Source organism: Phyllobates terribilis, unplaced genomic scaffold, assembly GCF_046119375.1.
Source record: "Phyllobates terribilis strain yellow unplaced genomic scaffold, ASM4611937v1 Scaffold_4__5_contigs__length_816908805, whole genome shotgun sequence".
NCBI classification, from domain to species: Eukaryota; Metazoa; Chordata; class Amphibia; order Anura; family Dendrobatidae; genus Phyllobates; species Phyllobates terribilis.
This window is the reverse complement of record NW_027362764.1, coordinates 39,064,696-39,082,011: the sequence shown is the minus strand read 5'-3', so window position 1 is coordinate 39,082,011 and position 17,316 is coordinate 39,064,696. Positions and strand designations below refer to the sequence as shown.

Below are 17,316 nucleotides of genomic sequence, written 5' to 3'. Positions count from 1 at the left end.
AGCAGTATAAACTTTTGATATAAAACTTTTTCATATATAATGTTCTTGATCTTCTGGCCACGGTGCAACTTGTGACCAGGTAAAGTGCCACAGTCACTGGAAGAAAAACAGCAGTTCTCCTATAAAACCGGTAGGGGGCGCCTTAGGAAGCGCAACTATTTACAGGGTATGGCCGCTCTCAGTCCTCGGCCAGTGGGGATAAGGGATGGCTGCTCACAGTCCTCAGCCTGATTAGGGATAGGGACACACAGATAAACAGTTCACACTAGTCCCAATGGGGACCACACTTAAATTGGCAGCATGACAAGTACCCCTACGGGTAACTATATACAGTTTCAGTTTATGCTACTTCCCTTCAGCAGCGGTGTCCTCTCCTTGTCTCCTCCTGAGGGTAATCTTCAGACCCGTCCGGGTCCTCTTGTTCCTCCTCATACCGCAGCTCTTCCTCCGTCAGCCGGTGCACATGAAGGGCGTATGGTCCTCTTGCACACTGATGCCGGGTGAAGGTGACCTCGTCACCCAGGTAAAGGTCACGTCCACGGTGTCCCTCTGGCAGATGGGACTCGACATCCCTGCGGGTAACAAAGACGTCGCCGGGGGTTCTGTGATCCCTGATAAAGCCCCAACCGTGCTCCAGTTGGAACTTGATTACAGTCCCGGTGGCGCGGGGACCGTGGGCTGCACGGGGGTTTCGCCGGGTCCGGCTTTTCTGCTCCGCACTTTGGACCTGCAGCCGCTCCTCGCGGACCCGCCTCTCTCGCCGTTCTTTGTTGAAGACCTCTAGTTGTTGTCGGCAGCACTCCGCACGCTGGGCTGCGGCCGCCCGGGTCTCTTGGGTGAACCCCATGAGGTTTTCACCGGTGGGGTCCCATGCGAACTGCGCCTCCTCCAACGGGAGTGGGGTGATCTTGGCGGGCGCCGGAGCCGGGATCAGGGGCTCACACAGGGGCCTTTCCTTCCGGAGTCGGGGACTGAGGTACTCCGGTGGCCATTCAAAGGGCTGCCCATCCGGGCAAGTATGCTGTGCGAACAGGTCTTCACCTAAGGGCAGCACTGTGGAGGTCGAGGGCGCGGTGGTGGTAGCGGCGCCCGGATTCACCAGGCCTTGCGACCAGGCCGGTGGCACTCTGAAGGTGAAGGGCACTGTGGATACGGCGGTGCCCGGGGGTACTCGGCCTTGCGACCAGGCCGGTGGCGTTTCCTGCTTGGCCGCGCTCTGGATTAAGGCGCGTGACGTCACAAGGGGCGTGGCCGCGGCTCCTGCCGCTTGAGGCCTAGTTTGGAGCGGTGGCGGTGCAGCAACGGGCACGGTAAGGGGGATTTTGGGCTCTGCGACGGGGAGCTGGGGCAGGCTCACGGCTACTAGGCCTGGGGTGGTGACGTCCCCTTTACCTGCTTCCATCTCTTCAGCTCCTTCCACGGCGTCGTCTCCGGCCTTCGTCCCTCCTGCACCATCCTCAGAGGCAGACAGACTCCTCGTCCCGGGTGGCGTCCTTTGCTGGCGGGTTCCAGCCTGCAGGGCCATTTCTCTGCTCCACTCGGCCAGCACTTCTTGCTGCACTCGGGCCATCTTCCGAGCCAAGCCCTCCAGCGCGGTCTGTGCATGCTCCCGATCTTTGGGGAGCTGTGCCAGGATCTCCACCAGGCCTTCTGGGGTGGCGGCCTGCAACAGGCTCCTGACCAGAGGGTCGGTGCTGCCTGACTCTCCCTCCATCTCCGGGTGCGATCTTTCCAGACTCCTCCAGGCTGCACCCATCCTCTCTCTTTTGTTCTTGATCCGCCCATACTGAGGGTGGTCCTGGGGCCACTTGGTGATTGTCAGTTCCAGGGGCAGACCCCTCGCTCTGATGGACATCTCTATCATTGCAGTCTCTGCTGGAGGGGGCGGTCTCCGCTTTTGGCGCTCTTCTGGGACCAGGCCCACGATGGGAGGTGGTCTCTTGCCACCCTCTGGCACGCCCATAATGGCGTCCTCTCTGCCAGGGCGGGAAATCGTCTCAGATGGCGGGAATCGTCTCCTAATGGCGGGAAACTCTGTGGATGGCGGGAAAAGGCTGCAGATGGCGGACAAGTGGCGGGAAACGACCCGAGATGGCGTCCGATGGCGGGGACCCTCTGGAATTGGCGAGAGACTTCTTCTTACGGTACATATAAGCTTTTCTTCAGGCACGCAGTACCCGGTAGTTGCGGGCACGAAATCCTGCCGACTACGCCAAAGTTGACGCGCCCCTGGGTCTTCGTCGTGCAGCATCGCACGCACGGGGGAGGGCTTACCCGGAGCCGGATCCGATGGGAGTAGTAGTCTCGTGGCGGTGACCCGGTCCGTGCCCAGGGTGTCAAACTGAGTGGCGGTGTATTAGCAGTAGATGTTAGAAATGTTCGACTACGCCACCCGTTGAATGCGGTCATGAGACCGCCGCTGCAGGGCAGACCGCTGAGGCCGGTGATATGGTTGTGCAGCGTAGATGGTATAACCCCCAACGGGAGGGGTATGGCCCCAGGGCAGCAGATGTGGATGATAGTGGTAGTGATGGTGCAGCAAGGAAGCTCAGAGACGTGTGGTGCAGTTTCAAGGCTTTTACTCACAGGTGTTGCTCCGGTCACTTTGGCCAGCAGTGACCACCCGAGCCGTGCTGCATCCACCAGGTGCGGGACTCGGCCAACTCCCAGGCAGTTCCAGAGCGTGGTCCTGAGCTCCCCTCTCTTCCTTCCTACAGGCCGTTCTCACCAGGGACCCACCTATGTCCGGCTCCCTCGGATCTTTTGGTGGCGAAACCTTTCCCGGCTTCCCTGACCCTATGCGTGGTCTGCCTTCCTGGTGGATATGGTGAGGGGTCGCGCCAAAGCTTGTCCACGACCTCCGGTTCCTGGCTAAGGATGATTAGCCTCTGCCAGTTTGGGATCCGGTACCCTTTTCTGCCAACCCTTCACCCGTTAACTTGTTCTCTTGTGGGATCTCAGGGTTCCCTCTCTCCTTGTGTCTCTGGGCCTCTCTTCTTCCTTCTCTCTGCTTCAGGCCTGGCCCTGGAGCTGGGCCCAGCCGGAGCCACAGCTCCCTGTCAGCCCTCTCTGGCTGAACTCTCTCTCAGCTTCTCCTCTGACTCAACCCTGTCTCAAGATGGTGCCCACCTTTTATACTCCCTCTGACACCCGAGCCCAGGTGACTAGCACCCAATGGGCTCCTTCCTATGCCCAGAGTCCCTCCCCTGTCTGCTCCTACACTACTGGGATGTTCCTCCCCCCCTCCCACTCCAGCCAGGGACAGACGCTGTCGTACCTGCACATCTACCTAGTGGGAGTACCGTTGTTCTGTCCCCCGGAAATGGGATGAGTGTAGTGCATGCAGCTACTGAGCTCAGTCCCACACTCCATCCTTACCCGGGAGTGGAATACCACACCTCTGGTTCGAGGTGCAATACCCCTGTAGCAGCCGAGTCCTCGGGCTGCTACATTGACGCTCCCCATTTCCTGCAGAGAGACAAACCCACCTCTACTTCCTGTAGAAAGACAGAACCACCTCTACTTCCTCTAGAAAGACAGAACCACCTCTGCTTCCCATAGAGAGACAGAACCACCTCTACTTCCTGTAGAAAGACAGAACCACCTCTGCTTCCCATAGAGAGACAGACCCATCTCTACATCCTGTAGAGACAGATTCACCTCTACTCCCTGTAGAGACAAAGACACGCCCCATTTCCTGCATAGAGACAAAGACCCACCCCAACTTCCTGTAGGGAGACAAACCCACCGCTACTTCCTGTATGGAAACAGACCCACCTCTTCTTCCTGTAAGAAGACAGACCCAACTCTACTTCCTGTATGGAGACAGACCCATGTCTGATTCCTGTATGGAGACAGACCCACCTCTACTTCCTGTATGGAGACAGACCACCTCTGCTTCCTGTATGGAGACAGACCCACCTCTACTTCCTGAATGGAGACAGATCTACCTCTACTTCCTGTAGACACAAAGACCTGTCCTATTTCCTACAGAGAGACAGACCCACCTCTGCTTCCTGTAGAAAGACAGAACCACCTCTACTTCCTGTAGAAAAACAGAACCACCTCTATTTCCTGTATATAGACAAAGACCCACCCTATTTCCTATAGAGACAAAGACCCGCCCCATTTCCTATAGAGAGATAAAGACCCGCCCCATTTCCTATAGAGAGACATAGACCAGCCCCATTTCGTATAGAAAGACAGAACCACCTCTACTTCCTGTAGAGACGGAGCCCAGCCCCATTTCTTGTAGAAAGACAGAACCATCTCTACTTCCTGTAGAGAAACAGAACCACCTCCATTTCCTGTATATAGACAAAGACCCACCCTATTTCCTATAGAGACAAAGACCCGCCCCATTTCCTATAGAGAGACAAAGACCAGCCCCATTTCGTATAGAAAGACAGAACCACCTCTACTTCCTGTAGAAAGACAGAACCACCTCTACTTCCTGTAGAGACGAAGCCCAGCCCCATTTCCTGTAGAAAGACAGAACCACCTCTATATCCTGTAGAGAGACAAAGACTTACAGTACAGACCAAAAGTTTGGACACACCTTCTCATTTAAAGATTTTTCTGTATTTTCATGACTATGAAAATTGTACATTCACACTGAAGGCATCAAAACTATGAATTAACACATGTGGAATTATATACTTAACAAAAAAGTGTGAAACAACTGAAAATATGTCTTATATTCTAGGTTCTTCAAAGTAGACACCTTTTGCTTTGATGACTGCTTTGCACACTCTTGGCATTCTCTTGATGAGCTTCAAGAGGTAGTCACCAGAAATGGTTTTCACTTCACAGGTGTGCCCTGTCAGGTTTAATAAGTGGGATTTCTTGCCTTATAAATGGGGTTGGGACCATCAGTTGTGTTGTGCAGAAGTCTGGTGGATACACAGCTGATAGTCCTACTGAATAGACTGTTAGAATTTGTATTATGGCAAGAAAAAAGCAGCTAAGTAAAGAAAAACGAGTGGCCATCATTACTTTAAGAAATGAAGGTCAGTCAGTGCGAAAAATTAGGAAAACTTTGAAAGTGTCCCCAAGTGCAGTTGCAAAAACCATCAAGCGCTACAAAGAAGCTGGCTCATATGAGGACCGCCCCTGGATAGGAAGACCAAGAGTCACCTCTGCTTCTGAGGATAAGTTTATCTGAGTCACCAGCCTCAGAAATCGCAGGTTAACAGCAGCTCAGATTAGAGACCGGGTCAATGCCACACAGAGTTCTAGCAGCATACACATCTCTACAACAACTGTTAAGAGGAGACTTTGTGCAGCAGGCCTTCATGGTAAAATAGCTGCTAGGAAACCACTGCTAAGGACAGGCAACAAGCAGAAGAGACTTGTTTGGGCTAAAGAACACAAGGAATGGACATTAGACCAGTGGAAATCTGTGCTTTGGTCTGATGAGTCCAAATTTGAGATCTTTGGTTCCAACCACCGTGTCTTTGTGCGACGCAGAAAAGGTGAACGGATGGACTCTACATGCCTGGTTCCCACCGTGAAGCAAGGAGGAGGAGGTGTGATGGTGTGGGGGTGCTTTGCTGGTGACACTGTTGGGGAGTTATTCAAAATTGAAGGCATACTGAACCAGCATGGCTACCACAGCATCTTGCAGAGGCATGCTATTCCATCCGGTTTGCGTTTAGTTGGACCATCATTTTTTTTTCAACAGGACAATGACCCCAAATACACCTCCAGGCTGTGTAAGGGCTATTTGACCAAGAAGGAGAGTGATGGGGTGCTACGCCAGATGACCTGGCCTCCACAGTCACCAGACCTGAACCCAATCGAGATGGTTTGGGGTGAGCTGGACCGCAGAGTGAAGGCAAAAGGGCCAACAAGTGCTAAGCATCTCTGGGAACTCCTTCAAGATTGTTGGAAGACCATTTGCGGTGACTACCTCTTGAAGCTCATCAAGAGAATGCCAAGAGTGTGCAAAGCCGTCATCAAAGCAAAAGGTGGCTACATGGAAGAACCTAGAATATAAGACATATTTTCAGTTGTTTCACACTTTTTTGTTAAGTATATAATTCCACATGTGTTAATTCATAGTTTTGATGCCTTCAGTGTGAATGTACAATTCTCATAGTCATGAAAATACAGAAAAATCTTTAAATGAGAAGGTGTGTCCAAACCTTTGGTCTGTACTGTACTTCTGACTTCTTTTAGAAAAATGAAGATTTGCCTCACTTCTTTATAGAGTGAAAGACCCTACCACACTTTCTCTAGAGAAACAAAAACCCCACTCCACTTCCTGTAGAGAGACAGGATTCCAGAAAGGTAATGGTGTAGAAGCCACAATGACTGATGGATGCACAATTTGATTGTAAGAGACTAATACAACCCCACATCTGGTACTTGTGCCAGTCCGGCTGCGGTAGATGGTGGCCTCCCTGAGGCTCATAGTGGCCTGGTAGGACAGGCTGTGAGCCAACAGTCACTTCGACTCAGATCAACTTGGTGGAAACTCCTATAGAGTTCATGTACGGAGAGGAGTCCTGACAGGTTCTCACCACCCTAACACACACAGACAACTTCCCAATTTTTCGCACAATTTGGTCATTTTGGTCAGTATACTTTGCCTCGAGCGCGGGCAGATTTTGGATGTAATTTCACCTCTTTTGGAAGCCACGTGTCCATCCTATGCCCTTCCCTTGTCATTCGCTTTCTTCCTAAATGAAGAATCCTTGAAGAATAGCTGGGATGTTTTGAGGTTTCAGGCAGATTTGGCAGAAAATGAGAGATTTCTGACTTTTCCGGGAGTCTGGTGGGTCTCACCTAGTTTTGAGAACCTCTCGTATGTTCTGGGGGAGTTAGCCAGTGTGCCCAATAGAAAAAAAATGCTATAACAAGACCCCCCTCTCTAGTATCAAAGGCCAAAGCAAAATTTGCACCACAGTAAAGAGTAAAAAAAAGGCTATAAACTCCGCTACATCTATAAAACAAAGCCTCCTTCACATCACATTCTGTGTGTGGTAATGAAACCATTCACTTTGATGGAACCAAGCAGCAATACCGGACCTGACAGTTACACTGGGGTGGTGCTGTGGTGCTGCTGTTCTTTTTGTTTGTTTGTTTGTTATGTTTTTAAAACAAAAGAAGCCATGATTTCCTTCTTTACCTTGTACCCTTATATATAAAAAGTGTACCTAAACGCTGCAACATCGAAGAAATTTTTCCTACATTCTGCAAAATAAGGTTTGATACATCTCATAATACGCACTGTGATACATCAGACTCATTTTTGATGCATTCTACAAACTCAGCTCTGCTACATCTAACAAGCTCAGCTCTAATACTTCTGACAAACTCAGCTTTGCCACATTTGACAAACTCAGCTCTGCCACATCTGACAGACTCAGCTGTGCTACATCTAATCAATTCAGTTCTGCTACATCTAACAGACTCAGCACTGCTACATCTAATCAATTCAGTTCTGTTACATCTAACAGACTCAGCTCTGCTACATCTGAAAAATTCAGCTCTGCCACATCTCACAGACTCAGCTCTGCTACATCTAATCAATTCAGTTCTGTTACATCTAACAGTGGGAAATAGTGACCACAACATTATACAATTCCACATGTGCTTCAGTAGGGTGCCCAGCAAGGGAGTCACAAAAACACTGAACTTCAGGAGGGCAAAGTTTGATCAGCTAAGAGATGCCCTTCACCTTATAGACTGGGATAGTATCTTCAGTAATAGGAGCACGGATAGAAAAGGGGAAATTTTCAAAACAGTCCTACATAGTCACTGTAGAAGGTACATACCTTATGGGAATAAAAGGGCTAGGAATAGGAGGAAGCCAATGTGGCTAAATAAGGAAGTCAAGAGGGCAATGAAAAACAAAAAAAGGGCTTTCGGTAAACTTAAACAAGAAGGCAGCGAGGAAGCGCTAATATCTTATAGGGAAAAAAACAAAATCTGTAAGAAACAAATAAGAATAGCAAAAGAGGAGACAGAGAGACCAATTGCCAAGGAAAGTAAAACGAATCCCAAACTGTTCTTTAACTATATAAACAGTAAAAGGATTAAAACTGATGGAGTTGGCCCATTGAAAAATAACCTGGGTAAAATCATAGAGGGCGATGAGGGTAAAGCAAACCTACTCAATAGCTTCTTCTCCACTGTTTTCACAAAAGAAAACAATTTATCGGAGGAAATGCAGAGTGATAAAGTAAACCGTCCGCTAAATATCACCCACCTAACCCAGGAGGAAGTTCAGAAACGCCTAAATAATATCAAAATAGACAAGTCACCAGGCCCAGATGGCATACACCGCCGGGTACTAAAAGAATTAAGAAATGTGATAGACAGACCGCTGTATCTTATATTCAAGCACTCTTTATGGACAGGGACTGTCCCACTAGACTGGCGCCAAGCAAATGTGGTACCAATATTCAAAAAGGGGTCTAAAAGTGACCCTGGGAACTATAGAGCAGTCAGCTTAACATCTGTGGTGGGTAAATTGTTTGAAGGATTTCTTAGAGATGCTATTGTAGAATATCTTAATGATAATAACTGTCTAACTCCATATCAACATGGATTCATGAGGGATCGCTCCTGCCAAACAAACCTGATCGCCTTCTACGAGGAGGTGAGCTCACAGCTGGACCGGGGAGAGTCAGTGGATGTTGTAGACCTGGACTTCTCCAAAGCGTTTGATACCGTGCCACACAAAAGGTTGGTATATAAAATGAGAATGCTTGGCCTGGGGGATAATGTGTGCAAGTGGGTAAATAGCTGGCTGAGTGATAGAAAGCAGAGGGTGGTTATCAATGGAGTAACCTCAGGGGGTGTCAGGGTTACTAGCGGGGGGCCTCAAGGGTCTGTCTTGGGCCCTATATTATGTAATATATTTATTAATGATCTAGTGGAAGGTTTGCAGAGTAAAATAGTAATATTTGCAGATGATACTAAACTTTGTAAAGTAGTTAATACAGATGAGGATAGGGCACAGCTACAGGAGGATTTGGATAAATTGGGGAGTTGGGCTAAAAAATGGCAAATGGGGTTCAATGCCGATAAATGTAAGGTCATGCACATGGGAAAGAAAAACAGCAGTCACCCATACATATTAAATGGGAAACCGTTGGGGAAATCTGACATGGAGAAGGACCTGGGCGTCTTGGTTAATAGCAAATTAAATTGGAGTGCCCAGTGTCAGGCAGCAGCTGCGAAGGCAAATAGAGTCATGGCATGCATCAGAAGAGGAATAGGGGCATATGATGAGAACATTGTTCTTCCTCTGTATAAAGCGCTGGTAAGGCCGCACTTAGAACATTGTGCACAGTTCTGGGCTCCGGTGCTCAGGAAAGACATATTGGAGCTAGAGAGGGTACAAAGGAGGGCGACTAAGGTAATAAAGGGAATGGAGGGACTAGAATACCCAGAGAGGTTGTCAAAATTAAGCCTATTTACATTGGAAAAGAGAAGGCTTAGGGGAGACCTCATAAACATGTATAAATACATCAGGGGGCAGTACAGAGATCTCACCCAAGACCTGTTTATACCAAGGATGGTGACAAAGACGAGGGGGCACACTATGCGTCTGGAGGAAAGGAGGTTCCTGCACCAGCATAGAAGGGGATTCTTTACGGTCAGAGCCGTGAGACTCTGGAACTCTCTGGCAGAGGAAGTGGTGATGTCCAACTCACTTAATGAGTTCAAGAGAGGCCTGGACGCCTTTCTTGAGAACAATAAAATTACATCTTATGCTTAGTGATAGTTAATTAATCCAGGGATTTAATCTGACTGCCAGATTGGTGTCGGGAAGTGAATTTTTCCTCAATGATGTAAATTGGCCTATACCTCATGGTATAGGAATAGCGGAATAGCTGCAGTGCACAAGAAATAGGCTGAACTGGATGGACGCTTGTCTTTTTTCGGCCTTATAAACTATGTAACTATGTAACTATGTAACAGACTCAGCTCTGCTACATCTGAAAAATTCAGCTCTGCCACATCTCACAGACTCAGCTCTGTTACATCTAATCAATTCAGTTCTGTTACATCTGAAAAACTCAGCTCTGCCACATCTGACAGACTCAGCTCTGAAACGTCCAATCAATTCAGTTCTGCTACATCTGAAAACCTCAGCTCTGCTACATCTGATAAACTCAGCTCTGCTATATCAGACAAACCCAGCTCTAATACTTCAGATAAACTCAGCTCTGCTACATCAAACAAACTCAGCGCTAATACTTCTAACAAACTCAGCTCCGCTATATCTAACAAACTCAGCTCTGCTACATCTGACAAACTCAGATCTAATACTTCAGATAAACTCAACTCTGCTACATCTGAGAAAATAAGCTCTGCTACATCTGACAAACTCAGCTCTGCTACATCTGACAAACTCAGCTCTGCTACATCTGACAAACTCAGCTCTGCAACATCTGACAAACTCAGCTCTAATCTGCCAAATTCAACTCTAATACTTCTGACAAACTCAGGTCTGCTACATGATGTGACACACTCAGGTCTGCTATATCTGACAAACTTAGGTCTGCTACATCTAACAAACTCAACTCTGCTACATCTGACAAACACAGCTCTCTGCGTCTGACAAACTCAGCTCTGCTACATTGTTTCTTTTTTTTTCTTCTAGCGTTCAGGCTCTTCATCTTTTCTCTGTCCGTGGTTTGTTTCACATAACGAGAATAGAAAACGTGTTGAATACAAAGCTCAGCGTCCCGGATAATTGCCGTTCCCGGGGAATTCAGCTGCTCAATTTGTTAGGGAGGGTGGACCCGGGTTTAGTACTCAGCGGCTTTGTAGGAGTCGTGCAGAATGACAAATCCAGCACCTGTGGGGAGTTATCTGCTCCAGAACGTCCCTCGCAGCTCATCAATTACGGATTGTTTCTACGCAGTTAGTGCAAAATCCAGAATAAATGCGGCGGCTCCACGCGGAGTAATGAAGTGACATTACACATGGAGGAGGCGAATACGTCCTGCGCACAGAGCCGCCGCTGCCAAGACTGCTGCCGGCATGAAATATCAGGGTGGATCATGCCAGGGCTTTATCGTAAGCCCGTTTGACCGCTGCATTTGTCTATGTAGCAGAGCCGAGTTTGCCGCCAGTCACAGGTCATTGTCACATAGCGATGTGTGACAAAGTGATTGTTACATTAGCAAAATAGAACTTCTTTGGTCTGGAAGCAGCGCCACTCTCGCCTATAAGGTTGTGTCTGGTATTGCAACTCCATTCTCTTGAATTTGACTGGGTTGCAATACCAGATATGTCCTATGCAAAAGAGTGGCGCTGTTTTTAGAAATAGGGCAGAGTTCGGTGAGGGTTCACAATGCAACTGCACAACAGATTCGGCTCCGCTACATCATTGACCCCTCTTTAATGCATATATATTCAGCTGATCACTCAGGCAAGAATTTCTGCACTCCTCCATACTCCATGGCACCCCCAGTAGTGAAGAGGAAATAGGTAGTATGGAGGGAGATATCTGAGGTCTATGATAAGGGGGCGGTCTGGAAGTTATAGAAGGGTGGGTCGGAGGTCTGAATTAAGGGTTTTGATTTAAGGTCTTTATTTAGAGGGTCTGGTTTTGAGTTTTTATTGGGGGGTCTAGTTTATTTTCTTCAATGTAAAATTGGGTCTAGGGTCTGTATTAAGTGAGATCTGGTCTGAGAGGTACTGCTGCATCCAATGGTACTATAAGTACTCTATAATACATGTGGATGGGAGAGAGCTTGCAGTACCACTCATGTCCACTACACAATGTATGGCGCTGTGCTGCTTAAAGGGAATCTGTCAGCAGGGTTTTGCTATGTGGTCCGAGAGCAGCACAATGTAGGGGCAGAGACCCTGATTCCAGAGTGAAGTGTCACTTTCTGGGCTGCATGCTTTTATTTGATACAATCACTGATTGCCGCAGATCTAGCAGAGCTCTGTATAACCACGCACACACCACTGATTGGCAGCTTCCTGTGTGCACTGTATATTGATAGAAAGCTGATAATCAGTGGAGGGGGTGAGTTTGGACCAGGAGTGATAATCTCCTGCTGAAAAAGCATTGAAACAACAGCACTCAGCCTAATAAGGGTCTCATTGCTGGAATCAGGGTCTCTGCCCCTGCACTCTACTGCTCTCGAGTTACATAGTTAAAATCTGAAAGATTCTCTTTAAGGTGCTCTACATAACCTTTAATCAGCTGATCAGTGAGGGTGTGAGGATTGGATCCCCCCCCCACTCATCTGATACAAATAGTCTATCCTACCAATAGGTTACCATTCTAAAAGTTCAGAGAAACCCCTTTAAAGAGGACCTTTCTGTCACGTACAGTGTGGGAAAGACTAAGTGCAACACGAAGGGATGAGGGAAAGGAAGCCCAGACACTAGGGAAAGGGGGAGTGGAGACCCCTAGGCAGATCTAATAACACCCTGCCTACCCTACCGTCCCTGTATTGGTTCCACACCAATCGCAGAGCAGGAAACCTAAGCCCTGTATATCCCTAGAGATAGGCCCTGAATAGGGAGGGGGAGGGGATGAGCAATGGTCAGTCCTCACTATAAACTAAAGACAACAAGGGAGACAAACAAAGGGGGAAAACTTAGCTTGAGCAGACACCAGAGAGATAACACCAAATGTCCTCCAAGGGAACCAGAGAGGAAGCTAAGCCGACTGCAAAAACTCCAAGCCTTCACAAGGGAAAATGTGAATATCACCAGCAAGTCCCTGAAGCAGATTGAGAGTTTATAAACACCCCAACCAGGGTGTGACAATCAGAGCAGGAGGGAGGTTGACGCTGGGTGCAAGAGTCAGAAGGATTAAGAAGGGCGTCTGCAATGCTTAATGCAGTGACCCTCTTTCACCAGATGCAGAGCCACTGTTTGTTACATCTGACACACCCGTGACATTGTCACCAGGTCAAGAGTGGCCAGTGTTTGCTCTTTTTTATTCCTTCTGCTCTCTTGGGTACACCATTTTTTTTTTTTTAATCCGCCAAACGGATCCATAGAGCTGGACTTTTTGTTTAATGCTAATTTTTATGGTCTTTACAAGAAGACGTTGCTTACAAGATCCTCGGGGGCGTGTCTTTAGGCTGCACCGAATAATTACCCTATGAGCCACGCCCCCTCATAAGCAAAATACAAATTAGAATAAAATTAAGAGGCCCATATCTCTGGAAACATATGGTGGATTTAAAAAAAAAATATGGAAAACTCAGGGGAGCAACAGGAATAAAATAAGAGCAAAAACTGGACACTTTAGGGCAAAATTAATTTATTCATGGAAATATTTTTTGAAGATTTTTTTTTCTCCCTGGGGGGCTACGTTTGCCTTAAAGGGTTTGTGTCCTATTTTGTTAACAATATTTATTTTTTTATTACATTTTGCCACTATTTTTTGGGGTCCCATGAAACCACTAAAGTTTTTAATTAGAATGTATTTAATAATATATTGTAACTGAGCTAATAAATAGTTTCAGGCTTCATTCGGTGTTTGGGGTCTGCCATTTGTTTGATGCTGAATTATTTAAAGGGATTGTCCTATACTATGAGATTAATGACCTATCCATAGAGTAGATGTGTAGATGTGTGGTGGTCCAGCACTCGGTATCCCCAGCGATCACTGCTGATATCACAGAGCTAAAGAGAATGTGATCTGAGTGGCAGTACCGGCAATGGCCACTACATCATGTTTGGAGCTGTGATATTCTACTACAATGGGATCTGCAGGGGGAGGTGCCAGGTGTCTGACCCACCTACGGTATTCTGAAATTGATGACCTATCCATATCCTACTCTTTCAAGAATGTGATAAAATATGAGTTTCCATCCGTTTTGATGGTTAAACAGGTTAAAATGATTTTTCATAATTAGAACAGCGTCACTCACGCCTGCAGGTTGTGTGTGGTACTGCAGCTCTGTCCCATTTCATTCTCAAGCAGAAATACTACACACAACCCATAACATTGCTACTAAAAGTCCAGAATTTTCTGAGGCTGTCATAGATATTTGGAAACAATTCAGACAAAGCCGGGCATATCATGGTTAGAAAAAGTATGAGGTTTCATCCAAAACTTGGCCAACTTTGGGTTAGTCCTAAATTTAAGAGTCCCTAACCAATATTGGTATTTATGTCCATGTTGGACTCTTCCTAGAAGAAAAGGAGTCACGTTTTCCTAATTCTGAACAGCCCCTTTAAGTTCAGGGTTTTACTTTAAACAATTCTTCAGCTTTTCTAAGGAATATTTTATAAATCCGTAGACTGACCCCCCTCCACCGGCCGATCTGCTTTTCCACTAATAAATCTCGGAGCTTCTCCCCTCATTCCCGGATCATTCGCCAAGCAGCAATTCACTCTTGGTAGGTCCATAAAACTCCAATTACAGTAAATGCTCATGAATTTACTGTCGGTTTTATGTAAAATACTATAAAAGTACCTGTAATCCAGAATATTACAGATTATGTCACGCACATCACACTAGAGCTGAGCGCCGCCTGCAATTTAGAATTAAATTGTTCTATGAGCTGCGATGTTCTGGAATGAAGCGTCCTTGGCTCCAGACTCCTCAGATCTTCCAGTTCAGGGACTAAAAAAAAAAAGACTTTTCCAACCACAACAAAAATTTGACTTACTCTGGCAGGCGAGACATCACTCCTGCCGAAAGGGACGTCAGTCCATCATTAATCCGGAGTGTTTGACCCTTCACAGCCCAACTCGCTATCATCTCCAGCACCAGCATCATCATAAAATAAACGGTGGCCTGAAAAACACCAAGGAAGGAACGAAAAGTCATATAATGACCAAAACCTCATAATGTTCTCATGTATCATCATCAGCTCGGAAACAAGCAAAGAATGCCGCCATTATTTACAACAGATATTTTATATTCATCTATCTTCTGGTTGTTACACAAAAGTATTATAGTAGTTATATTCTTGTACATAGGAGCAGTATTATAGTAGTTATATTCTTGTACATAGGAGCAGTATTATAGTAGTTATATTCTTGTACACAGGAGCAGTATTATAGTAGTTATATTCTTGTACATACGGGAAGTATTATAGTAGTTATATTCTTGTACATAGGAGCAGTATTATAGTAGTTATATTCTAGTACATAGGAGCAGTATTATAGTAGTTATATTCTTGTACATAGGAAGCAGTATTATAGTAGTTATATTCTTGTACATAGGGGCAGTATTATAGTAGTTATATTCTTGTACATAGGGAGCAGTATTATAGTAGTTATATTCTTGTACATAGGGAGCAGTATTATAGTAGCTATATTCTTGTATATAGGGGGCAGTATTATAGTAGTTATATTCTTGTACATAGGGGGCATTATTATAGTAGTTATATTCTTGTACAATAGGGGGCAGTATTATAGTAGTTATATTCTTGTACATAGGGAGCAGTATTATAGCAGTTATATTCTTGTACATAGGGAGCAGTATTATAGCAGTTATATTCTTGTACATAGGGGCAGTATTATAGTAGTTATATTCTTGTACATAGGGGCAGTATTATAGTAGTTATATTCTTGTATATAAGGGGCAGTATTATAGTAGTTATATTCTTGTACATAGAGGGCAGTATTATAGTAGTTATATTCTTGTATATAAGGGGCAGTATTATAGTAGTTATATTCTTGTACATAGAGGGCAGTATTATAGTAGTTATATTCTTGTACATAGGGGCAGTATTATAGCAGTTATATTCTTGTACATAGGGAGCAGTATTATAGTAGTTATATTCTTGTACATAGGGGCAGTATTATAGTAGTTAAATTCCTGTACATAGGAGCAGTATTATAGTAGTTATATTCTTGTACATAGGGAGCAGTATTATAGTAGTTATATTCTTGTACATAGGGGGCAGTATTATAGTAGTAATATTCTTGTACATAGGGAGCAGTATTATAGTAGTTATATTCTTGTACATAGGGAGCAGTATTATAGTAGTTATATTCTTGTACATAGGGGGCAGTATTATAGTAGTTATATTCTTGTACATAGGGGGCAGTATTATAGTAGTTATATTCTTGTACATAGGGGGGCACTATTATAGTAGTTATATTATTGTACATAGGGAGCAGTATTATAGCAGTTATATTCTTGTACATAGGGAGCAGTATTATAGCAGTTATATTCTTGTACATAGGGGTAGTATTATAGTAGTTATATTCTTGTACATAGGGGGCAGTATTATAGTAGTTATATTCCTGTACATAGGAGCAGTATTATAGCAGTTATATTCTTGTACATAGGGAGCAGTATTATAGCAGTTATATTCTTGTACATAGGGAGCAGTATTATAGCAGTTATATTCTTGTTCATAGGGGCAGTATTATAGTAGTTATATTCTTGTACATAGGGGGCAGTATTATAGTAGTTATATTCCTGTACATAGGAGCAGTATTATAGTAGTTATATTCTTGTACATAGGGAGCAGTATTATAGTAGTTATATTCTTGTCCATAGGGGCAGTATTATAGTAGTTATATTCTTGTCCATAGGGAGCAGTATTATAGTAGTTATATTCTTGTTCATAGGGGGCAGTATTATAGTAGTTATATTCTAGTACATAGGGGGCAGTATTATAGTAGTTATATTCTTGTACATAGGGAGCAGTATTATAGTAGTTATATTCTTGTACATAGGGAGGAGTATTATAGTAGTTATATTCTTGTACATAGGGGGCAGTATTATAGTAGTTATATTCTTGTACATAGCGAGCAGTATTATAGTAGTTATATTCTTGTACATAGGGAGCAGTATTATAGTAGTTATATTCTTGTACATAGGGAGCAGTATTATAGTAGTTATATTCTTGCACATAGGGAGCAGTATTATAGTAGTTATATTCTTGTAAATAGGGAGCAGTATTATTGTAGTTATATTCTTGTACATAGGGGGCAGTATTATAGTAGTTATATTCTTGTACATAGGGGGCAGTATTATAGTAGTTATATTCTTGTACATAGGAACAGTATTATAGCAGTTATATTCTTGTACATAGGGGCAGTATTATAGTAGTTATATTCCTGTACATAGGAGCAGTATTATAGTAGTTATATTCTTGTACATAAGGGCAGTATTATAGTAGTTATATTCTTGTACATAGGGGCAGTAATATAGTAGTTATATTCTTGTACACAGGAGCAGTATTATAGTAGTTATATTCTTGTACATAGGAGCAGTATTATAGTAGTTATATTCCTGTACATAGGAGCCGTATTATAGTAGTTATATTCTTGTACATAGGGTCAGTATTATAGTAGTTATATTCTTGTACATAGGGGCAGTTTTATAGTAGTTATATTCTTGTACGTAGGAGC

General features: G+C 44.9%; 1 protein-coding gene across 3 annotated transcripts in view; it reads right to left on the bottom strand.

The window, feature by feature from the left end:
- AGMO (alkylglycerol monooxygenase) overlaps positions 1 to 17,316 on the bottom strand; it is a 347,454-nt gene that overhangs the window by 297,224 nt on the left and 32,914 nt on the right. For all 3 annotated transcript variants that reach the window (XM_073676470.1, XM_073676469.1, XM_073676468.1), the window contains one exon: positions 14,613 to 14,740. In XM_073676470.1, the coding sequence (XP_073532571.1) occupies positions 14,613 to 14,740 (128 nt within the window). The remainder of the gene's footprint in view (positions 1 to 14,612; positions 14,741 to 17,316) is intronic.